The 24,466-nt window shown below is 50.9% G+C and overlaps 1 protein-coding gene across 1 annotated transcript in view; it reads right to left on the bottom strand.

The window, feature by feature from the left end:
- Positions 1 to 24,466, bottom strand: part of CADM1 (cell adhesion molecule 1) — a 140,804-nt gene that overhangs the window by 25,598 nt on the left and 90,740 nt on the right. The window contains exons 2-7 of the mRNA XM_062013917.1: positions 18,831 to 18,977; positions 17,961 to 18,113; positions 14,307 to 14,444; positions 12,384 to 12,539; positions 4,083 to 4,182; positions 1,055 to 1,227 (exon numbers count right to left, since the gene is read on the bottom strand). Coding sequence (XP_061869901.1) covers positions 1,055 to 1,227; positions 4,083 to 4,182; positions 12,384 to 12,539; positions 14,307 to 14,444; positions 17,961 to 18,113; positions 18,831 to 18,977 — 867 coding nt within the window. The remainder of the gene's footprint in view (positions 1 to 1,054; positions 1,228 to 4,082; positions 4,183 to 12,383; positions 12,540 to 14,306; positions 14,445 to 17,960; positions 18,114 to 18,830; positions 18,978 to 24,466) is intronic.

The raw sequence follows: 24,466 nt of genomic DNA, 5'->3' as shown, positions 1-24,466 counted from the left end.
GTGGATGAGCTCAACCTCAGCTCAAAGCTGTGGCTCTGGTCCCACCTTCGGCCTTTGGGCAAGTTTCTCAGCGTGGGCTTATAACGGCTCACGTGCAAGTGGCCTCTGGACAGGCAATGTGAGCTTCTCAGATACTTCTCTAGGTCAAAGCAAGCACAAGAGAATTTGGGCTGCAGAGCTTCAAGCAGCTGTGGCACGGAATGAACCTGGAACCACCACGAGCTGCTGTCCCACCCCAATAACAGGCACTGCCCCCTACGAGCTTGGCCCGGCCACACCATCACCCCTCCTGGCAGACAGAGTTAAACGTGCAGCCTGGGGGAACTGCTCGTATCCAAACTGGGGGAATCACTCTTCAAGCGCCCTATTGACCCTTCCCTTCCACACAGCGCCTTGTGACAGGAGCACGAGGCTGAAGGTGGTGGCAAAGCAACGCGGAGGAGCTGCAGAATTACAGTGGGTGCTGGGCAGCAGTTGACAAAGATGCTGAGGTGTGTTTTAACGTCTGCTCAGCTGCCACGGACAGGCTCACAGCACCCCATCCCTCCAGTGCACTGACTGGTCTGTCACTAGCTGGGGATGCTGGCTGGCCTTTTGGTAACGTTAAGCTGCTAAGGAAAGACTCGGCAGCCCCCCTCCCCGCCAGGCCCGTTGCTGAAGACACTGGAGAAGGCATTAGGAAAGGAAAAGGAACTCTCGGACTAGTCCTAAGACGAGTGTCAGGTCAGAGAACTTCACAGTTCTCCCCGTGCCCCTGCTCTGGCTCTTCCTGGGCCTTTCTCCCGACAGCAGCCGCGCGCCGCGGCGAGCCCTCGGGCTCCGCACCCGCTGCACCGCACCGACACTTCACCGGAGCCAAAACGAATGAATGGGGGCTTCTTTTTCTTTTGCAGCCCCCCGGCCCCAGCCGGGTGGAACGTAGGAGGAGGTGCCGGGAGCTACGTGCAAAACCTTGCGTTAAGCAAAACGTTAAGGTCTGTCAGAGCTTTCAGAGCGCGGTTTGTTGCAATTAGGTGTAAATGAGTCTAGAAGAACGGTGTTTTTTCTCACGTACCGTATACAAACAGCATGTAATCCGCATGTGATTTCCCCACCGCGTTTGAAGCCTCACAGCGGTATGTACCATTATCTGTTTTGTTTAGGTTACTAATGAGAAGGTTTGAACCAGACACTACAACGTGTTGAGGCATCTCATCATCTACTCTTAACCACCTCATGTCCGTAGGCCTACAGAGGAGGGAGAAAAAGAAACAGTCACATTACTATTTTCCTATGGTAAAAGATGGCATCTTCAATAGTTCATCCACAGACAGAAAGCCCAAACCAAGAAAAAACTGTAAAGAAACAACACACACTTTTTGTTTTCTTGCACTACTCAAGCCCAGATGCTGTCGGGCTTTCTCAATTTACACTTATTTTAACCCAACAGGAAACTGTATCCAGACCTTAAATTTTCTGAAAGCCCTGATGCAAGCAGGAAGAAAGGTCATTAGTGGTTAATCATTCACTTATTCAGCAAACCTGGAACCTTTGAGGCTACGGTCTAGAGGTGCATCCACGGGGTACTCTGAGTGCAGAGCTGGACAGCGTGTGGCACAATGAGCACGTTTGTGACAAGCCTGAGCCCTTCCACCGAGCTGTGTCATGGATCCTCACTGCCAGCATCTCAGGAACACCTTTCTCCTCTGCCCAGTCCCCCTGGCCAACGGTCAGCCTCCCTCCTGCACCCCTTGGCTAACGGAGCCAGAGCCAGCAGCACCTTTGCAGCGTTTAGGGAGCGGATTGGCCTGTTTTGTTAGAGGTGGTGAAGCAAACGAGTGCTGTGGGGCTTGGGGGGAGGGTGTGCCTCTGTTTTTCTTTTTTGCCTAAATTTATTCTTAGCATTATAGTTTTTAAGCATCAGTGAGGGGACAGATCAGCTACTCCCAAGACAGCCTGCCCAAGCAAGAACAACACAGCACCTTCTTTCAGGGCGACCCTCCAGTGAGCAATTAAAAGGGGAGGTTTATGCAGCACACCAGCCCCCAGTCTGCCTAGCTGCAAAGTCTGCAAGCTGGACGTTGCTGGGAGCTCGTGCTGCTGGAGGTAGCTCATAGCTCGGGCTTTTCCTAGTACCCACATGGCAGGCTGTGGTCATGATGTACGAGTTCCTGAAGTTTCAGCATCCCAGGGGCTGTGCTACTTGGACGGGGACAATGCTGAGCAAATCTGGTTGGGTATCGGTTGCCTGCTACAGAGCTGACACCCGGTTTTGGGGCAGGGGCTTGGGAGCTCTCTCCTCCTCGCTTCCAGGAGCCCTGCAGAGAGCAGAACTGCATCTCAATTTGTGTGGAATGAGTTTTGCTGCTGGTGGCTGGGGTTTTGAAAAGGCTATGTGTGACCCCGGAGCCCTGCTGCACCGCACTGCAGAGCAGCCTGTTTCTCAGAGATGCCTCTCACCCTGCGTGGCCCACCAGTGACCCTTTCGCTTCCCACTTCTGTCACAGTCCTGGGGTTCCTGTGTCCAACCTAACAAAACCACTGTATTAACATCCCAAGAAGGGATTTTTACTCTCCAGTCTCTAGTTTTCCTCTGAGCTCAATGCTGATATTGCCAAATTTCGCAGAGAAACAATTTTGCTTAATGGGAGAAACGTCCCTGTTCATCTTAAGACCTCCATACAGGCTTTTATCAAATATCTCTGCCTTAAAATCACAGAGCTAAACACAGCCCAGTACTTCACTGCCTAACTTCCTACGCTTTGGGAGACACAGGTGAAGTGACCTACATAGGCAAGCTCCTAACACGTTACTGGCACCAGGGTAACGTTAAGTGGCGTGCTGCTGTAGAGATGCGTCTGTCTCTTAACATGCCTTATAGCCTGGAGGGGGGAAAAATGGGGTAAAGAAGCCTATTCATTAAATTCCCAGATGATGGCAAATGGGTACCAATGAGAGGAGGAATGCAAAGGGGCTTTGGCAGACCCTGAGTGGGGGATAGACAGTAAACGAGGTTCGGCAGCAGATGTGCCGCTCTCTAACGTATGGGGAATGAATCAGCCTCGTGCCGACCAGAAGGAACTGGGAAGCAGGGATCAACAGAATAATCTGGGAGAGGATGCCCATGGCCCACGGCTCCTCGGTGCTGAGCCTCCCCTCTGCCCACAGCGGCACAATTGCCAGGCTTCCAGCTCGACTGCACCCGCAGTACCTCCCCAGCTCTGGGCACGCTACCAAGGAGATGCTGACAGATTTCAGGGATGTTTGCAGGGAATCTTATGGACATGAAGAAAATAAAAAAGGATAGTCAATACCTGACAGCCACAAATCCAAGTGGAAGTATTAAAAAAGGAAAAACAAACCAAAAACAAAAACCAAAACTTGACAAAACTGAACTCAGAACGACAATGAAAGTGTGGACGAAAATCTACCCTCCCTTGCCAGGATCTTCCTGACGCATACGTTGCTTCAGCTACGTAAGAAAGCCTCAAGGGCATGGCAAGAAGAGGAGAAAGACTAAGACTTGCATTTCATAAAAGCCACACAGGGCACCAAAAGGGAGGAAAACTGTCACATAGTCAACACAAGCAGCAAGACAGACTGCCTTACCTTGGGGATCCATCCCACTTTCACAAGTGCCCAGTTCTTTGGTGCCAGTCTTACTCCTGCAGACTGGCACCTCGCTGGGATAGCGAAGGCAGGGCTCTGCCCTTGCTTTTGCAGAGTAATGGCCCCTGCTTGCCACCCATGACATTCCCTGGGGAAGAGGCACACACAGCTGGGGGATCTTCCCCTTCTGCACCCGAGGGCTTGCTGCATGGGGGCCAGGAAGAGCTCTCCCAGGAGCTCTTCGAGTAGAAATCCATCAGCCATTGGCCACACGAGAACAAATGCAAATCAAAATAGATGTCTTAATAGTGCAGCAGCTGCTCAGGTGCAGAAAGCACCCCCATCTCACCCCCAGTTACATTGTCTTCGCAGCAGACAATGGCATATGGGGTGTCTGCCCCAGCCAGGGAGACCAAGCAGGGTCCGTGTGCCTCTGCGGCTCAGCCCCGGCGCCGCCACACAGCCCCTGCAGCCCAGGCAAGTGTCTGACTTACTGTGGTTTGCCATAAGCTGCGCAGGTCAGTTCCAGCGGCTCCCCTTCTCTCGTCAGGCCCTGCACCGGGTAGTTCTGAGAAACCCTCACTTGAGGCTTATCTGCAGGACAAAAACATCGATGCGTCAGCAGCCGTGTGGGAGCGGGCCCGAAGGCCCAGGCCACCACGGCCTCTGGCCCAGCACCCCGTGCCCAGCAAACGCATCCTGCTGGGCTGTGGTTCATCTCTGAGCTCGCTCAGCCTAGAAGGAACTCGTTCGCCTTCCCGCTGAGGTGGAGCCAGAGACATCTGCGGTGCCGGGGATTGATGGGTTTTATCGCGTGTCATATGTTACTGTACGACAGCACTTGGCCCCCACACACAGCGATAGGCTGGGCTTCACAAGAGATGCTTGTTAGAAGCACAAAGAGGAGTCAGAGCCACCGCCGCTCTCATTTAAACAACAGAAGGTTTCATTTCATCCGAGCGAGGCTCTTCGGGATCCTAAAATAAACACAGAGGACTGAAGCATTCGCAGTTAGGGAGAGAACTCAAAAACCACTTCAGTGAGACCTTGCAGGAGAAGAAAAAAAAGCCAAACTGCCAACCTGGAGTCCACAATTAAAAAATTCATTACCTCCTACAACCGAAGCACAGATTAAGAACCCAACCCAAGCTGTAGCTAAAACATTATCAGCCCGAGAAATCAATTCGGTGCTGCAAATGCCATTAAGCTGTATATATTTTTCAGGAATCTACTCGACTGTAAGGAACAAAGGAAGGCTAAAAAATCAGTATGCATAAAGGTTGAAACCATTTAAATGTTTCTATTTCCTTTGAGAGTAACTGCTACCAAAAATATTGGCTGCCTGCATTTTATTAACTGTGTTTAACTCATTAACATGCCTCCTATGGAATAATAGAGATTAGGGAGGAAAAAACCAAACCTGTGTCAGGATTTAACCAATTTGAACTCTCATAATTTTCAGTAATGGAATAAGCTACATGAGTAAATCCTCTCCCGAGATGACTACACCACAAACATTTCATAAGCTAATCCTCCTTTACAGATGCTTCTCGCAGCTCTGAAGCTGAGGCAGCTCTGCGGGCCCACGGCCCAGCTCCAGCCCCACGGCCCAGCTCCAGCCCCACGGCGCGCCTCAAAACACGCCTCACACTCCCCACGAGCAACGTGGAGAGCAGATGGCAAACGCTGTGATCCAGGTGCCAGCTGAGGGGGGAAAAAGGTCCTTTTGGGATGGCGAGGGAGCCTCTGAGCGTGCCCTTGTGCCAAACCCCGGAGCAGGGACCTGTCCCTGGGCTCCCCGGTCGCGGCGTGGGCACAGCTGAGGCGGCCCAGCCCGGCAGGGACAGGGCACAAGCACGCACATGAAAAGCAGGGAGGGCAAGAAGCAGCGCTGAAGGGCTGCAGGAGCACCTGCACGATGCAGCAATGTGCGAAGACGAGAGAAATCAAGTACTGTGCAGCAAAGTGCACCACAGGCAGCTCCTCTGACGCTGCTCACCACTCTCATTCACAATTCCCAGCCTGCCGGCCATCTGCTCGCTGTTCAGTATTTGCTCTGTGGCGGCGCCGAGGAGCCCACGCCAGAAACATGGAGGCTGTGATATCCTCTGTGCTGGGGAAGAGGAGGAAACCTTTCCAGCCCCATTTACGTGGGAACACAGAGACTGTGGCCCCCTGTGCTCAGAAAGCTCCGCTCAACCTCTCCCGCAGCTCCTCTCTCTGGTTGCTCCCATCCCCTTCTCATTAGGTAAACTCCAGTATTTCTAATGAGCTGTTTACCAGCTGACAATTACTTATGGAAATCAGGAGGAACACCCTGCAGGCTCCCTGTACCCAGAAGGAAGCAAACCTAGGAGCTGCGGGAGGTGAGCCCTTCCCTCTCGGCTTTCCAGGCCCCCAGTCGCACACACGCGAAAGCAGCCAAAGGAACCCGCCTCACTGTCCTGGACACCCGAGAGCTGTCATCGGCTGCAGGAACCCGAGCCCTGCCAGCACAGGGGCATGTGCTTCCCAAGGCAAGAGTGTTTCCAACAGAGCCAGGGCCATGACCCTCTGTCCTTGCCAGTATGTGGCAATGGCAGTGGGTATGCAGCAATCTCGCTCGCTTCACACCCAAGAACTTGGAGGTGGTGCCTTTTTCCTCCCCTTTTTTAAGGCCATGCCTTAGGCCTGCCTCAGAACAAGCCAGCCTGTCTTCTTCAGGTGGTGGGTTCTGTTACAGTGACCTGCGGCGTACGGCGAGAAGCGGTGGCGTTTGTACCAGCAGCTCAGCCTGGAGCTTCACACCATCATACTCCTGGCTTTACTGCATGAATATAACCACCAGCACCTATGCATCCAGGCCACTACATCCTCCACTGGCAGCCAATTAGATCTAACAACCCCAAGCTATTTCCTAGTACGCCTATTTCTAGCGGCTTATAAAAAACAACCAAAACAGCCTGGTAATTTAATAAGGCACCTTTATTAAGCTAAATTCATTCAAAAGCTAAGAGTGATATACAAGGTTAAATACCAGTAGTCTAAAGGTTACGCTGTAGCAGCAACCAATTTGGAAAACTTATTACAAACCCATTCTGCTGCTTGATGAGATTTCTTTTACAAGAGGCGCACGGCGTGCCTGGCAGCACGGCACACGCAGCCCTGCCGGCACGGCACGCTCCTCCCATGCAAGAAGCAAAACCCTGCTTCCCCCCTTGAACAAACTGCAGTTTAATTGTTGAAGCAGGGCAGGTGTGTGTGGAAGGCTCCTCAGGCTGCACTCATGGGCCTTTCAGCCCGTCAGAGCCTCGTGGTTTGGAAGTTACCAAAACACTTGTCCCAATTCTTTCTCTTATCAGCTGCGAGTTCCATCAGCAGAGATTATTAACAGTGACTTTAAGAACTTCAGATGCACTGAATGGCATCAGGCCAAGCACCCTGACCAGGGCACTGGCTCTGAAAACACCATCATCTGCCGATTGCTCCCTAATGACCTTCCTTTGAGATCTGCCAGTTCCTGATTTCTTAAGCCACTTAAACGTGCGCTCCATCGATAACGCTTAGATCTCATGAACCAGCCAAGATACCATGCTGTACCGAGTTCAAGGCCTTACAAACGCCTAAGCCTATTATTTCCACCCATTTCCTTCCATCAGGCCAACCCAGGACCTCAGAGGCAGGCAAGATCACCATCTCCAACTCCACCACCAGACGGATTTGGCAAGCCCAGGGTGCCAGAGTGCTCTGGCCGCTGGGTCAGCCTTCGGACCTCTGCTGCTGCAACCCCCTTCCCGCCCCCCTGCTCCTCAGCCCTCAGCAGAACTATGTTCTTCAATATTAAAAGAAGCCAGCAAAAAGAACATTTGTAGGCAGGGGTAAAGACAATTGTCACCTTCCTTAAACCCAGCTGCTTGGCTTATCAGGAAGGGAAGTCTGCATCAGAGACAGCCCAGGCCTGGCAAGTCCTGTCACCTTTGCCAAGGACAAGAGCTTGCATTAGTGATTTCAGCCAAAACGCTGAGATCTGTGAAACAAACAGATCCTGGGTTTGAAACAGTGACTAAGCTTAGGCCTGGCAGTTCACCACCCGTCTGCAAGAGCCCTCTGACCCCAAAGGCGGCTCTGCAGAGTTTGCCCTCGATTAAAGCCATTTAAACACTCGGGTTGTAGCAGGAAAAGGAAAAGCAAAGCCCAGCAGGTACTTTAGGTACAAACCTTTCCCTTTTACATGGGTCAGGCAAAGGCTGCTGCTCTGTGCCCATGAAAGGCAGAGCTCAGGCTGCACCATTTGCTCCTCTCCTCACTCCCACCAGAAATCCTTATTAATGAGCTTGCAAACGAGCACCCAACTGGGAAATGTCACAAACAAAGAGTGGCTAACGCCCCAGAAAATCAAATAACTCAACACTCGGCTGATTGTGGTGCTTTACTTATTTACTAAAAGGAAAGAAAGAGAAGCTTCAAACCCAAGTTTCTGCAGGGGTCAACACCTCACCGAACAAAACAACTCATTTGCTCGTTTCTAGACATTTCCAGATGATAAATTACATTGATGTTGCTCACTTCACTGCGTACTGTGCAATTAATATTTGTCCTTGGTGGCAACGTAAGGAACACTGCGGCCGCCGCAGCACGCACGGCCCGTTTGTAACGCCACCGGGCACAAACCCACCGCAGCACCGGCGGCCACAAAGGGATTCTGCCGGTGCGTGTTTTCATCTGCCACGTGTGGAGGCCACAGAAGCCAACGTGCAATTAATCACCTTTCTGGGAAAGCAGAAAGAAGAGAGCCAAACCGAGACTGCGACACTGTCATGTCGTGAGATAAGGAGAAGCACCACAAAGGCCCAAGCCCAACGCCTCCCAGATCCTCTGCTTCCATTCAGCTCCTTAATGATATTTTAATGCATTTTGTTGCTTAATTTCCTTTCTAAAATTACACTCAATGTGCCAGACCCTTCTGTCCCTCGCTGACGGATCTGAATCACAAAAGGAAAGCAGCTCCAGCCAGAACCAGGGGATGGTTCCAACCCGATACCAGGCAGCGTCCTGCGGCCACCCGCTGCAGAGGGCGATCCGCGCGCCAGCCTGGCTATTAATCAACCATGAAAGTGTTATTGTTGCCCTGAGTACGTGGCACCATTTGTCAAACTCTGTTTGCTTTTCAGAAGCATTACCAGGAGGGGTTTCATCCATACTACAGAGCGCTTGTTTGCAGAGATTCCTTCTCAATAACACACACCGCACGTTCAGGCAGAGGCATTTATCTCAGGGCTCCACAAAGGGCCGGGCTGGGCTGCATTACACATGCAACAAATGGCTCGCTCCACAAGGAGGGCAAGTTGATGCTCAGCATCAACCAGCGCTCCCTGTGCTTCTGCCGACTGCAGCAGAACAGCCTCTCCTCCCAGAACACACGCTGGGAGCTTGCTGTTGGTTTTTGAAGCCTAGCTTTGGGTGCAGGACAAGTGCTCAGCGTGTATTACGGCAGCTGATCCAGTAATGTGGGACACTGCTGGTTTTGCCACAGCAGAAAGCCTCCAAAATGTGTAAGAGGAGGAAAAAGAGACCCAGACATCAGAGAAGTGACAGCCCCAGCATCTGAGGAGATACCTGGAAACAGCCAGGAACAAAGCAGCAGCAGCAGCAAGAGAAACTGGGTGCAGCACAGCAAACCATCACAGACCTTCCTCGTGACAAACCCTAATCTCATCCTGGAAGGAGTGTGAACCTGCCCTGCCTCTGAGAGCACCATCTGCTCCCTTCCTGCTGGGGCAGGATGCCTGGAGCCACCCCAGCCTGGAGTGAGGGGGCCAAAGCCACCTAGAAACATCTCAAACAGGATTGCCGTTTGCTTTGATCCACAACACAGAAGAATATGTTCAAAGGAGTTGTTTTTAAACCAGGGCAAAGCAGGTCACTCAGCAGACTTACATTTCCACACCTTTCTGTCACTTTTTAGCAGAGGAGAACGTTTCAGTAACATAAATACACGTTTTGGGCAACACCTCCAAAGAAGTCAAAGTACAAACGCTGCAGATTGTCAACCACACTTCAGGTCCTCGTTTCCCAAATGGCATTTGGCACGCTGAGCTCTTGGAAAATCCCTCCAAAAAGACACAAGGTGACTGCTTTGAAGGGAGAGGGAAGGAGCTCTGGGAGAAGAAAGGCTTCCCTCCTCCTCCCTGCCACCTGCCACCGCCAGCTCACCCAGGGAGCATCCTGAGAGCCACCAGTGACATATTCCCCTTGGGAAAGGGCTGAGTGGAGAGCAGCTTTGGGAAAGGCCTGGGTTTTGGTTCGAGCCCGCTGGGCTCCAAAGGGCACACACCACACGCACTCAGGGGCTGTTCCCCTCTTTGCAGGTTGCGTTTTGAACAGCTTCCTGTGCTGACCAACAGCCCACCCCTCCCTTCCCCACTCTGCAAACTAAGCCAGCCTGTTATTCTGTGCTTGTGACTCGCCTCTTGGAAAGAAATCTCTCCACATTCTGAAACTTAGACAAAAAAACGCCTCATTATCTGAGAGGGCTCCATCCATCATCTTCCTGTCCTTCCCCAACACATTTCATGCTCCAGTTGGATACATTAAGTGCAGAGAAATACAACGTTTGCCGCAAAAAAAAAGAGATTTCCTCGTGCCCTGCTGACGCTGCAAAGAGGCTGATGTGCTGTGCCCTTGGTGGGAACAGGCAGGGCTGGGGGGAGAGGACAGAGAGCAGAGGCTTGAGGAAGCACCAGGGCTAACTGATCCAGTGACACCTCTCTGGCTGCAGGAACAGAGGAAGGCAGGAGCCTTTTCTACCGACCCCAAACTCTGTATCTTATAACAGCAATTGAGAACATCAATCAGGCCTGACTGTAGGAGTGCACGTTCCCCAAGAATCCAAGCCCACGTCCTCAGGAGCTCTGACTGAGTCACTGTGAGGACAAGAGGATTTTCCTCCCGCTCGCTCTCTCCCATCAGCCAATAAGTCGCCAGCTTGAGGCAGGAAAAGCTCAAGGGTAGAAGTCTGCTCTGAGACCGCCTTTTCTAGCCCGAGTTCAGGCCCAACAGCAGGTATTGAATGGAAATGTCTGGACAGGCTCCAGCACGTGAAGCCCCGAAGCTGCTAATTGCTCGGAGCCGCAAGGTTATGATGCACAACGTGTTCTTCTGCTGGTCCTCTTCTCTCAGGCCATCTGCTGCTGCTCGCTGGAGGAACTGCCTGGACTAACGCGGGTCAAGTCCCCACTTCTAAACAGAATGACTTTTCACAGGCTCAGAGTTTAACCCGGACAGGAGCCCAAACCCGAACCAGTCCGAAAGGCCGCTCCCTGCTGATGCCCTTCCCTGCGCTGGCTCCGCTCCAACACGCAGCCCATGACCGGTCCAGGGGATGCTGAGCTCAGCACTGAAGGCAGGAACCCACGTGACCAGTGCATCAGCTGGAGACAGCACAAGTCCCAGGGGACATCCCAGTAACTGCAGGCTACCTGTGCCCTGCCTCCCTCACACGGGGAACCCTGCCAGGGCTGCAAGCACAAGCAGTCAAGAGGGGATTTCTCTGAGGAAGAATGGAGAAACAGTGCTGATTTTTTTTGCAGGAGCAGTGTCCCTTCTCCCATCCCATCAAAAGATCAAGATTTCAGAGGAATTTCTGAGAGGAAGCCTGAAGCTAAGCTGATGCTCTTCCAGGCAAGGGGGAAGAAGCCCAGCAAGATCTCACAGGGGAGACGGGGTGGGTTTTTTTTCCCTGTTAAGTATTTGATCAAGCCTCACAAAGGTGCTAATGTATTATTAAAGCTAATGGAGCTCTACAAGAAATGTTAATGGACACTGAGTTTGCATAAATGAATTACACATTAGCACAGTCGCAAGAAATCTCGTATCTGCCAATTTGGGCAGTATCTGATCATTTCTGTTTTCCTCATTACAGGAACATTACTTCCCGCTAGTTTCAGAGATACGAGAATTGTAACCAAGATGTTCATAATGAAAGTACATAATGAAGCAGATGAAATAAATTAGTACCAAACTTCCTCTTCCCTTTTTCATGCAATGCTGCAGTTGAGGTGAACCTATGAAAACAAGCACTCGGAATCACCCCAGCAGCCTGGTTTTGTGGGGTACCCCAGCTTTGCTGCGAGGGCTCTCTGCTTTCTGAGGACATGCAGCAGCTCCCTCCTCTCCACCACCTGAAAGTCAGGCATTGCTGCATTTGGGACCACAGGTGCTTCCAGGTACCTGCCCATGAACCTCGTGAACATCACAGACGGCAGAGCAGGTCCGAAATGAAGCAAAAGGCGATATTGAGGCTGAACACATCAGGAGCATCATATAACAGAGAGTGGCCTTAATCAGTGGTGCTACTACAGATTCCACATAATTCACACCACTCTGATTTGGAAGAGCAGCTGGTGCTGCAGGTTCATAAGGCAGAACACTGACTCTTTTGCATAGCCCCAGGTTTTCGCCAGTCTCTGCGCGGCAGCGGCCGGTCGCTTTGATACGGCAGCACAGAAGCACTTTGCAAAGAGATAAGTAGGCTGCAAAAAGAAAAACACTCTGATCTAATCTGCTCTGACAACTACAAAGCCCAGGCAGGAACCTTTGACAGCGCAAATTCTGTGTACAGAAAGTTATTTCTTAAGAGAAGGAAGGGATGGATTTATTGGACCACAGAGGGACAAAGTCGGGGCTGAACCCCGACACTGTGATTTCAGTTTTGAAATAACAGGATATAAACCTCATCTACGCTCGTTTCATAGCTCCTCAACTCTCAAGTGAGCGATTTTATATGTTAAAGAGAACACTGAAGCTCTGCTACTCACACATGACTTCCAGGTAACGCTGTGTCTGCAAGTCTTTGACAGCAGGGTGATCCACCAAGCAGATGACAGGGACCCCGTCGTCCTCCCGTCCCACCTTCAGCACCAGCTGGCTGGTCACCGTGTACATGTCGGACCACTGCTCCACCTCCGACTTGCCTGCCAGGGAGAGGACAGACAGAGCAGAGAGTGACCATGGGAGGAATCTCTCCTGCACACAGGCCTCTTCCCTCCTTCCCATGCGCAGGAACATGTCTCCTTCTGAATCACCGTCCCCCTCTGCAGCCCCTCAGGTCTGGGGAAGGGAGGATGTGTGCACCAGATAACACACCTCTTTGTAGGATTATTGCCAGCTGAAGTCCACACCGTGTCACAGTAATGATTAACAGTCCCCTTCTGCCGCCCTCAAATCCCCACACTCTCAAATCGATGGGGTTACAAACACCTTCCCACTCACAATCAACAATTAGCTAGAAAAGTGATTAAACAGATCAACGTAATTAAAAGTAGTATTGATAGGCTAAAGCATTTCAGCAGTGCTCCATCCAAGCACAGCTCAGGACTGGCTGCCTCTGGGTGCACAACCCATGGAAACAAGGAGGAAAAGACAAGGGTTCTTCCAGGAAGAACCTTGGCAAGCACTTGCAGACAACACACCTCCACTTCATTCTCCAGCACTCCTATCTGTGCCTTCTTATTTAAGAACTCACAGTCAAAACCTTAGGGGTAACTTTTGCAGCACAGGTCCCTCAAACACAAACTGTTTCTGTGTAACACATTACAGTGAAACGGGACAGACATGCAAAGGGATGCCTCCTGGTATTTAGAGGAAAGGCTTTCTGACTGGCACTTCCATGCAATTCACAACCTGCAATGAAGTATTTCCCTACTTTTGTTTAAAAAAAGCCCAACATCTGAAGAATCAGCAGGGTGAGCTGGTTTGCAAGAAGCTGCTACTCAGCCCAGCAGCCTTCAAAGAGGAAGCTGGCATTCAACTGCCCACGCAAGGGAAGTCAGCCCTGAAGCCAGACGGGTCAAAGCATGGAGAGTCCAACGCTGCTGTGCTGCTGCCCGCTGGAGGGGGAAGGAGCCCCCAGGAGGGAGCACTGGAGGGTCTGCACTCCACACTGATCCATGGGGCACTGCTTTGCCCGGCAGCATGTCTGCACCCTGCCCTCACCAGCACGCCCTCAGCATCTGTCCTACTCGGATGCTCGTAGGTGTCGGGCTCAAAGAGAGGATTTGATCTTGCCCTCGGTAGGGGGCTAGATTTGAAGTAATGAGTCTGGACTTCTGTAGAGAGCCCTTCGGTGTCTCTGACTGGCTAAAGCACAGAGGTGTTGTCAACCAAGCTCACGTATACATGCAGACTTAAACTAACAGCACGTCACACACAATCAGAGTTGGTGACTTGAATGTGCAAACAGCGGGAGCGACCAGACTTCAGGGAGCTGGAGAAACCCATCTCGTATGAATATTCAACTGAACACAGAACGCTCCATCAACAAGAGTGCTGCATGTGAAGGTGAACTGAAAACCTTCACAGCCCAGAGCACAGACGATCCTACCCGTACCTAAAACGGGGCAGAAAGCTACGTAAACCGCCGCAGAAACGAATCTGACCCACGCACGGCTTCGGGGATCGTCAAGGTCACCTGCAGCTACAGAAAGATCCAGAACCCTGCACTCGAGCCTGGCAGGTAGGCAGAGGACCAAATGGAGTTCAGCCCTTGTGTCAGAGAATCATCTGTCTGCCCACATACTCCTTTTGTTCCCAAGCTGGCATTTAAAGCAGCTCGCTCTACTTTTCCTCCTTTCTTCCCCCCCACCCCACTCCTTGAACTGGCAACAGAGAACAAACACCCAGCGTTACATAAATCACTGCAGCTACCTGCAAAAGGCAAGCGAGGGAGAGGCCACACGTACCCTTCAGCTCCTTGTTTCCTTTGAACCACCTGATGGTGGTGGCTGGTCTGCTGGCCATGGCAGTGCAGTTCAGCTCAATCTCTTCCCCCTCGATGGCGACTTCTTTCTGGATATCGATCACCAGATTGCGCGGCGGGACTGCAACGAAAGAGACAACACAACACACACCGATGAAGAAAACACCACCCTTTTCATCGCTAAGGCAACACGAAACCTCCAGGAAAAGCTGTAAAAGCTACTAGAGGAAGCCAGCCACCAGCATTTATTGGATCTGTCAATCGATCAAACCCTTTGATAGGCGGTTTCGCAGTAATCAGAGTAAGCACTCGCCCTCTCGACCTAATCGCCACCGTAGCTTCGGCAAATTATTACTTATCAAACGTGTAACTTTCTGTTCTCTCTCCCAGGCAGGCACGGTTCCAGGGAAGAGCTTGAGTCGTCTGTGCAACTCGGGAGCGCGTGTTGCTATTTAAAAGTGCAGCTTGACTCCGTGCGCGTTTCTTGACTTCTCCTGACAAGCAGAGGAAACACTGAAGCTGACATTTGGAAGTGCATTACTTACTGTGCCTCTAACCTTGCAAAGCAATTTTTCTCTCCTGCTGTTCAGCTTCAGGCCTCAGCCGTGAGGAGTGGAAGCAGGCCAGCGAGCATCAAGCTCAGTGAAAGATGCTCAAAAAGGCAGCAAGCGCAGAGGGGAACATCATCCCCTGAGGAACCACACAGACTCCCCACCACCTCACCCCCATCACCAACGTGGCACGGAGAGGAGGGAGCCCGCTCTGCACCCAGACACAGGCCCCCCGCACCACACAGCGACTCCCTTCGGGTGCTCATCTGCCCCTCCTCCCTTGACACCGACCTTCCACAGGTCAAGACTCTTCTAAAACACAACGCTGGGAGGCTGCACTCAACGGAAAATAACCCAGTACTAACAACGAATGGGCTGCACCTTCAGAGGACAACAACCACTGCGGCGTGGCTCATGAGTGGGACACAGCAGCTGGGAAACCACAGGGCAAGAGCAAGGAATCTCTTCCCCAGGAAAGCATCCACAGCTACTGAGGCAAGAAACGGGGGAAAAAAGAACATCAAGAGTCCGTACGGCACAGAGCCGCAGTTCCATAAAAATCCCACAACTTCCAAAGGAAGCTCAACCTTGCTCTGATCAATATGATTAAGCAACTGCATAGTTCAAATGTGACTAACACGTTTTGCAGCTAATGAAGAACAAATATGTATAAATACCATCCAGATGATCAAATGGACTAATTAGTCACTTGTGGCTTTCCTCTAAAAAGAACAGAATGGGCTACATATTTGAGATTTTCACATGTTCCAATTAAGCATGAATAAATCTACGTATCGTGTCACAGAAGACATTAAAGTACACAGGAGGGAGGGAGGGAGGGAAGGAGGGGGGAAGCACACTGCTAAAGAAAAGGCGAAGCTCTCCAAATCCTGATGACACCGAAGGATGCCTCAAAACCCTGGCTCTGCTGCTCTCTGAAGGGTGAATCATTAGCAGCAGATCAGCAAAATTCCTCTTTGATCAAACTGGAAAGGTATCGATGTGTGAGTGAGGGCGGCGGTGGGGAACGCATCCCTGGCAGGACCAGCCAGCACCGCTCCTCCACCCCGGCTCAATTCCTCCCCTAATTAGGGAGTCGATAATAGGGAAGGCAGTAAAGACAAGTTATCCTTGGCGACCTCTCCGTCCAAATGCTGACACAAACAGTCCCTTCCTCGGTCTTCTAATAACAAACACCTATTGTCCTTGCCTGCTCTGTGAGCTGGTTTGGTCTGACTGCTCGATGGAGCCGAAAGCACCGGCGGGTTTGGGGATGCTGTGTGGCAAACCCTCCGCCAAAACACCCGGAGCACGAAGCAAGAACACAGCCTTTCCCCGAGTTCTGAAGCACTGTTCAAAAAACAGCCCAGGAACCAATAAAAAACTGCTTTTTGTCTCCCACTTGAAAGACAGGCAGCGCTGGCTTAGAGGTGAATAAAGTGAAGTGTTATTGTTTCAAACACTTTCTTAGCATCCTCAGCAGCGAAATAAAACCCAACCGACTAATTCTGCGAGTGTGTGATTAAAGGGAAGAGTTGGACGAGAGCTACGAACGCTGCGAAGCGCACTGAAACTCAGAAGATGTTGATAAACCTAACAGCCACAGTGGAACTGCTCATAAACATTATCTAAACAACATATAAAAACCTGAGAGCCGAACCTCATTAAATAATGGAAGGAAGATTTAAACTAATCAGCGAGTGAGATCTTACGTTATTAAGTCACCCTCTGTGATTCAGGTTCTCCTATTAATAGAGTCTTAAGAGCTGCTGCTAATCTGCAGAACCAGCTCCGACGCCACGAGCTGCTGCTCTGGGAGAGCAGCTCGGACGGCCAGTCGGCAGCTCCGCAGCCCCAGCGAGCCCGTGGGAGCTCGGCAGCACCAAGCCTCAGCTCTGCCCAGAGCCCAGACTAAGCAAATGAGCAAAGCTGGGATGTCAGATGAGAGACCTGACACTCTCTCACGCCTTTCCGCTGAAATTAACAGGCAGCCGTCGCTTTCCGTTAGTAGAGCTCGAGGTTTCACTGAGTACCTCAAGTCGACGGACAGATGTGCAAAAACTTCCCCATCTTCACAAGGCGGGAGGTTCACCCGTGCTGCTGGTAGGAATAATTGCCCTTAAGGAGTGTCATAGCTGGGCAAAGACACTGTCATCTGTCATTGTGATGTAAGCTCTCAAACCCCCAAGTTTGGGAAGAAACCACTCAGTGTGTGATCAGAGCAGTCTGATGGCTGAACACACTAAAGTCATAAACCAAACAGCTCTATCACACCACGGAGCATTCATGTTGATTTACTTCCATCTGCAGATCAGGTAATTAGTGAAAGACATTTTCTGTAGCTTTTACTTTCTGGATTGACTTCTTTCTCGCTTCACCAAACGAGATGCAACTGCCACAACTTATCTTCCCTTCCTCCTAAGAAACGCGTCCTCTCTTGCCCTGGAGAACACAGAAGGGCTTGCAGAGCTCTGGCTGCCGTGCTGCCAAGCCTTGGCCTGGACAGACATTCCTTCCAGGATGTCAGCAAGATCCAGACTTGCCCAAAAAGCCAAGTGATTCTCTCGGATACTCTTACAGGGCAGTGACGGCACAAACAACTAATCCTTGCAGGCTGTCTGCAAATGCAGGCTGGTATTAAACCCTGCTCCATAAAGGGCAGGGAAACCCTACAGCCCTCCTGAGGGATCCACCCAAGTAAAAAGAGAGGCCTAGAAGTATAGAACATCGCATGCTCACACCTCTGCTGCCTCCTTGAAGCCAAAAATTGCCTGTGAACAAAAAGGGGAAGGCCTGAGAATCACGTTGAGCATGATGTAAACTACAAATTGAGGCTCAGGGTGCAACCAGGGACACCTTGTGAGACACAAAGGTGAGGCAAAGGCTATGGCTTCCCACCACACAAGCTGCTTGGCATTTGCTGGCAACTCCAGAATATGTTGTGCCTTCAGGTCTGCAGCTGGTCTGCATTCAACTCCTTGCTGCGTGTTATCAATGGAGACCTGCAGTGCTCTCTGGGCCCTGTCCTGCTCATCCTGTGTGCCAGGGACTACCAAAGGCAGTGCAGGCAGCTGTTGGGTCCTTACCGAGCACGGTAATCGTGGTGTAGATCTCCTGGGGGGGATCGGTGTAGAGCTGGCAGAAGTACCTCCCTTCATCGGAAATGGAGACGTTTGTCAAGGACACTCGCAGCTCGCTGTTGGAGAAGTTCACCAGCTGGAACCTGCTGTCCTTCAGTGCTGCAGAGCAAGCACACCCTTAGCAACCACAAAGAGAGGCACCACGTTCCCCCCTCACCACGCCACAAAGCCACAGCTCGACAGAAACAGGACCCCACGAGTCCCTGACCGCAGCTCCCATCCCGCCTTCCATCTTACCTTCAGGTCTCGACTTACAAACATTGCTGCTCTCAGATTGTCACAAAGAATTAACAGAAGCAAATCACTGGGCACAGTGTCAGAGCTCTGGACACAGTTTTATCATCAGAGCTCAGGGATGTGAGGGAGAACGTGGTGTCTGCAGCATTGCCATGAGGAAAGGCAGAGCCAGACTGGAGCACCGGACACGGCAGTGATGGGAGGTTTTTGTTTGGTTATGAGGCAGCAGAGACTGTCTCCAAGCATTCAGCCTTCAAACCAAACAGATTGCCTCTGAGAGCGTTGCCCTGTTCAATTTGTTTGTGTCAGTTAAATATTTGGCACTCAATTGCAATTCACCCTGAATTACTACAATCAATTCCTACTGCAAAGTAAGACGGTCTGACTTTTAAAAGGGACCATCAAGGTTTCCATTAAGGAGAAAGATTATGATTGCTGTCTCATCTACCCTCTAAAGAATTGACTAAACTTTAAGTGTCTGGCATCACATTAAAAGAGGAGAACTCCACAAATGCTCCCTCCCGAGTGTAAGCGAGGCACGGGAAAAGTTGATATCAAACAAGGAAAAATGAAACTCACGCCTGAAATCTCTGAAGTAAATCGTCTGTCTGTTGGGATTCAGGAGCTGAATCACGGAGTCGTCGCTGTTCTTGACGCGGCAGCTGATGGTGGCGACGTCTCCCTCCACCACCGTCACATCTTCCGTGACCAAGTTCTGACCGTCACCTTCAGAAGAGAGCAAAGATGAAATGGCAACGTCAGAAACAATGGTGGTACGTTTCCTCTGGGAGCTCAGAGTTCCTCCAGCACTGCAGGCCCAGCACCACAACCCATACGGCAAAACCGGCCCTGCATCTTCCACCGAACCCAGGAAGCACTTGGCTGTTCTGCAAGCCACTGACCCCAGACCCTCCAGCCAGATGGGGTTACACGGAGCAGGGACCCTCGTCCTTTCCCTCCCACGGTGGGGGTTTGGTGGGGCTGGTGCTCATTCTGCTGCACAGACACAATCACCAGCACGACAAAGGCTCCAGAAGGCAATGCCAGGGAACACCAATATGGACCTGCTCCCCACAAACTGCATTGAACTACAGAAGAGTAACTGGAAGGGAGTTGTGGGGTGGGAAAAGAAGTAAAAGGGCTACTCTGTGGCTCCCTGTTTGTATGACCGCTGCACAGCCTTGTTATGCTTTTTATTGCAAAGAAGCCATTTCATCCTGGCACGTTCTCCCTGCTCTGTTTGAAAGCGTGACCAAAGGCAGAGGATGAGGGGAAGATCCCGCTGGATGCCACACGCCCCTCCATGCTTTAATACTGGAACCGGCCTCGGGGGAGCAAGTTCTGCACCACGCCACAGAACAGCACAAACCTGCTCCCTCTCCCAACAGACGAGTTTTGTTAAATTACCTTGAAAGAACGATTCGTTTTAACAAGCACTTATCCTTTGACTTGAGCAGACTGACTTTAGGGAGATGGTTTTTGCTCACTCTGGGTAATCAGTAGGTGCTATTAATGTCCAGAGGCAGGGGTGGGGGTGGGGGGAAGAATTCGATGCAATTATGTGCTGGGAGCTTTGTAATCATTTACAGGTCATCACCTCCAAAACTCGCCTCCTAATGAATCGAATCATGGCAGCACGTGGACAAGGAGAAATTGGCTTCATGTGTTAAAGGCTGAAGAGGATGGGAATTTGAACCAAGCCCTTGGCATTTCCATTTTCCTCTGACTACTAGGAATCTTGTCAAGACTGGAAAGTGACCTGGAGGGAAAGTTATCCAACAAGAAACACCTCTACCAGGGAAGAATCCCTTAGGCCCCTTGCACGAGGTGCAAAGAGCCCATCACAGACGTCTGCCTGGCTCCTTGTCTGCAGGCTGATGGTGCTCAAAGCCCCCTGACCAGGAGATGAGCCTCCAGCCACCCCATCGCACTACCAGCACAGAGCCCTGAACAGCTCCAGTGTAAACAACACTCAAACAGCTCAAAACCACTGCCAGCAGAAATGCTGAATGTTACCAACTGCTTCTGGGGAATAATTTCATCAAACCAATTCAAAACAAGGTTCTTGCACAAGGATCAGCTTGATACGTTCTCATAAACGCAATATTCACTACAAATCATTAACAAAGCCATTAAGATTCGATTTCCATCTAAGCAATTATTGCTAGCATATTTTTCTACATTTACTTTAAAAGACTCAATCCTATTTTCAATTCATTAAACTGTTCCCTTGCATTTACTGAATTTTACATCAGCTTAGAAGCCTATTTGAATTAATAAGAATTACAGTAAAAGTAATTTGGAAATAAATTATTTGAAGTTCAAGCCGCTGAAGCTTTTCATGCCGGGATGCTGCTACATTAAGCCTGCTGACTGATGGCTTTAGAAGTCCAGCATCTCGGTCCAAGCTGGCATCAGGATCCCTCTCAAGAAGGCATTTGTTCTCCCCGAGGGCCTGGGGTTCGCGACAGGCAGGGTGCACGTAAGGACACGCCGCGTCCGTGCTCCGAGGCGGACGCCATCTCCAGCCTCACAGGCCCAGCCTATTTATTCTGAATCAAAGGGCGTCTAATCCGGCCCTTGTCTGCAAAGCTCCTCTTGCTCTGCTGACCTAAATGTGCTCGCTTAACTGAAAGCACCAGACCGTACGAGCTCACGCTGGTGGGTATCTGTATTCATCTCCGCTCCCGCTTACCGAGACGAGGAAGTTATTCCTGTGAACAGCATCGATTACCAACTCGGAATGAAATAAAATCGCAACGTGAAGTGAGAACTCTTTAGGCCTGTCTCCACATCAACATCTCAGGAAGTTTCTTGGTAAACATTTACTGGCAGTACGCGAGTATTCTGAGGAGCAGCGAAGCAGACACATTCACAGCATTACAATATGTTGTAACAGGAAAGACTGAGGCGCGGGAAACGAAGTTTACGGACCCAGCACAGTCACACAAGTTGAGGGAAGCAGAGGAAAGCTGCTTTGGAAATCTAACTTTAAATCCCCTGCCAGTTAGCAGTACTCTGGGGGGACAGGAGTAGAGCTGGCAGGGAGAAAACCCAACAGAGTGATACATTTTCATCCATTACATGTGACGGGGCCACAAAAGCCCCCGTGCGCTGGCCTCGTACCAGACAATGGCTTCCTGCTGCTAAGTCCAACGCCAAGTACAAATCCTCTCCCCGGTGTCTGACGTGCTTGAGGACTGACTCCAAGACTCAGAGCCTTGGATCACCTTGATCTTAAGTACTGAGAGAGGAGAAAGAGACTGTGACCGCAACAGCCTCCGAGGGCGGGCTCAGGGTGAGCTGCCACAGTGAGGCAACGTGTGGGTACAACACTGACAGGGCAAGTGTAATCACTGAAACAGGCATCTGCAATGCAGGGGAAAGGGAAAAAACCCCGCTCCTCACGTTTCCTTCGTTACCCAAAGCAACTCTCCTGCCCTTTTCGCTCAACCTCTCCATCCAACATGAAAAACAACATTGTGTTTGACCCCTGTTGCAAAGGGGAGTGAGGTGGGAGGTGCAACGCTTGAGGAATGTCTCTGGCTGGAACCCACACGATTCATTTGTGCATTGGTCTTTCTGCCTCAGACTACTGCAGTCTTTGCTTTCAAGACTGCAAAGACAGCCGGAGATGAGGAAATTGTGCTTCAAGTGAGTTCCTCTTAGCTGGACACAGCCCAGGGACCTTGGCTCACATGCAGCAGTCCCATTTAAAATCAATTCCTTCTCTGCTTGCAGCACACCAGGACAGAGTGAAGCATCAGGGAGAAAAGAGGGAAAGATTAAAACTACATCCTCATGAGCACGATTTCTCAATCCCTAAGGCGACACGAGCCGCAGGTACCCTACCGTGAGCAGCAGCGCTGTGGATTCTGTCCACGCGATGCTGACACAAACGCTTCCCAAGGAGGAGCGATTTTCATCCTACCTGAACTATACAAACCCATAAACTTCAACAAAACTCCTCTTAATAAACTGAGTCAAAGGAAACAACCCACACAGACACACAAACTGTTTGTTTGCGTGCTGGAGGGAAAAAAAAATGACACGGTGATCAATCCACGGAATTAATGCAATTTGAGCGTCAAAACTCATCTATCAGCTTCAGCTACCTAAAAAGAACGTGGTGCTTAAATAACCAGCCAAAGCCGAGACAAACATCCAGTGGGTTTTATAAACACCTGGCAATCCTCCTACTCCAGAAGCTTTGTCTCTCTGTCGTTACTTCCCTTCGCTGAGCCATTTCTACGCTCCCTCCATCCATCATGGAGACAGCGCTCCCTTAAAACAAACATTGCCAACCAGCTTTCTGGGAAGGCGACAGGAACCAAAGAGACTTTTTGCTGTGATCAGATACAGGAGCCTCCCCAGAGTGGGACAAAGAAGGAAATCAAATCGCCATGTAATTTCTCTGCAGATTTGCTTCAAGGAGGGGGGAGAGGAGAGGAGAGGAGAGGAGAGGAGAGGAGAGGAGAGGAGAGGAGAGGAGAGGAGAGGAGAGGAGAGGAGAGGAGAGGAGAGGAGAGGAGAGGAGAGGAGAGGAGAGGAGAGGAGAGGAGAGGAGAGGAGAGGAGAGGAGAGGAGAGGAGAGGAGGGAGAGGAGAGGAGAGGAGAGGAGAGGAGAGGAGAGGAGAGGAGAGGAGAGGAGAGGAGAGGAGAGGAGAGGAGAGGAGAGAGGAGAGGAGAGGAGAGGAGAGGAGAGGAGAGGAGAGAAGAGGAGAGAAGAGAAGAGAAGAGAAGAGAAGAGAAGAGAAGAGAAGAGAAGAGAAGAGAAGAGAAGAGAAGAGAAGAGAAGAGAAGAGAAGAGAAGAGAGAGAAGAGAAGAGAAGAGAAGAGAAGAGAAGAGAAGAGAAGAGAAGGAGAAGAGAGAGAAGAGAAGAGAAGAGAAGAGAAGAGAAGAGAGAAGAGAAGAGAAGAGAAGAGAAGAGAAGAGAAGAGAAGGAACTTGGCAGCTCTGGAGGAAGCTGCTGGAGCTCGGTGCATCTGCTCTCGACGTCTCGAGTGACTGTTCTCAAGAGCTGCAGTCGTCACACTTGAACTCTGGAGAAGAATGGACAATCCACGCTAATTGTGCTGGCAAGGAAAGGCAATTGCTCTTCGCAGAGTTAATTTCGTGACATCTTTTCCCGAGCGAAAGAACAGTGACGATTTTAGATCAGGCTGCTGTGAAAAACACGTGCGAGCGCCTGGCGCAGCTTTGGTGGCAGCGAGTGCTGCTGGAGCCGAGCAGGCCCTGCACCGCCACGGAAAGGGTCGGGTCAGGGCGGTACAGCTTCAAAAACAGGTGAGGAAAAACCAGTCTGTGTTCCCTGAGGGTGTGTCTGAAGTACGCAGAGACACTTGCTTAAAAAAGCTGACTGAAAACTTGGGGGCGAAGGGAGGGCTGGAGAAAAGGCAGCCAGCAGCTCCTCGCACCCATGGAAACCCTTTGAGGCCACGGAGGCTGGAGCCACTGAACCTCTGAACTCTTCTTCCTCTAGTCTGATCCCTAACCCTCAGAGAAAAATCTTGTTTTCCACCAAGATTTACCACTAACATTTTGAAATGGCAACTTTCTCTTCTACTAAGATCTAATTACCGGTTTTGTAACCCCGAGTCAAGCATCGCTGAGACTTTCCTGCACTCAAGTAGCTCTTGTTCCCTCTTCAGCATCTTCTCCATGGCCAGCAATGGGCTCAGCATGGCCAAGATGCAACAAAATGCACTTCAGAAAAGGTAACGGTGGCAAACGAATGGAATGCTAGAAAGATCTCAAGTTTCCTGTGCTGTGCAGGCCTCACCTCCAACACGCTGCTGCTGCCCCTGACAATCCCCGTGGAAGGGGTGAAATCAGTGTCCACAGAGACTGTTCCCAAAACAGCTGTAAAAATACAGGTCTTGATCAGGAAAGCCAATGGAGGAACCACTCCCTGGTGATGTACAACACCTTCTGCTTTCACATCAGAGAACAAACCTGTGCAAAGCTTTACAGTTTCTCAGAGGAGGAAATGGAAAAAGAGATGGGAGCAGCACATTAAAGCAGCTTTGGGCCAAGTCAGACACTGACCTCGCCACGTGTCCCCCAGAGCTGAAAAGTGCTTGCTCCTCACTCTCCCTCAGCCATGCTGGGACCTTCCTTGGCTGCCTAAAGGTGGGCTGCTTCTCCCACAGCCCTTGCCAGCAAACCTCAGGCGAAGAGGACATCCAAGTCCTCAATTCTGGACGCCCAGCCA

The sequence above is a fragment of the Colius striatus genome, chromosome 23 (assembly GCF_028858725.1).
Source record: "Colius striatus isolate bColStr4 chromosome 23, bColStr4.1.hap1, whole genome shotgun sequence".
NCBI lineage: Eukaryota > Metazoa > Chordata > Aves > Coliiformes > Coliidae > Colius > Colius striatus.
Note: the sequence above shows the minus strand (reverse complement) of the source record. Positions and strands in the feature narration are given on the sequence as shown.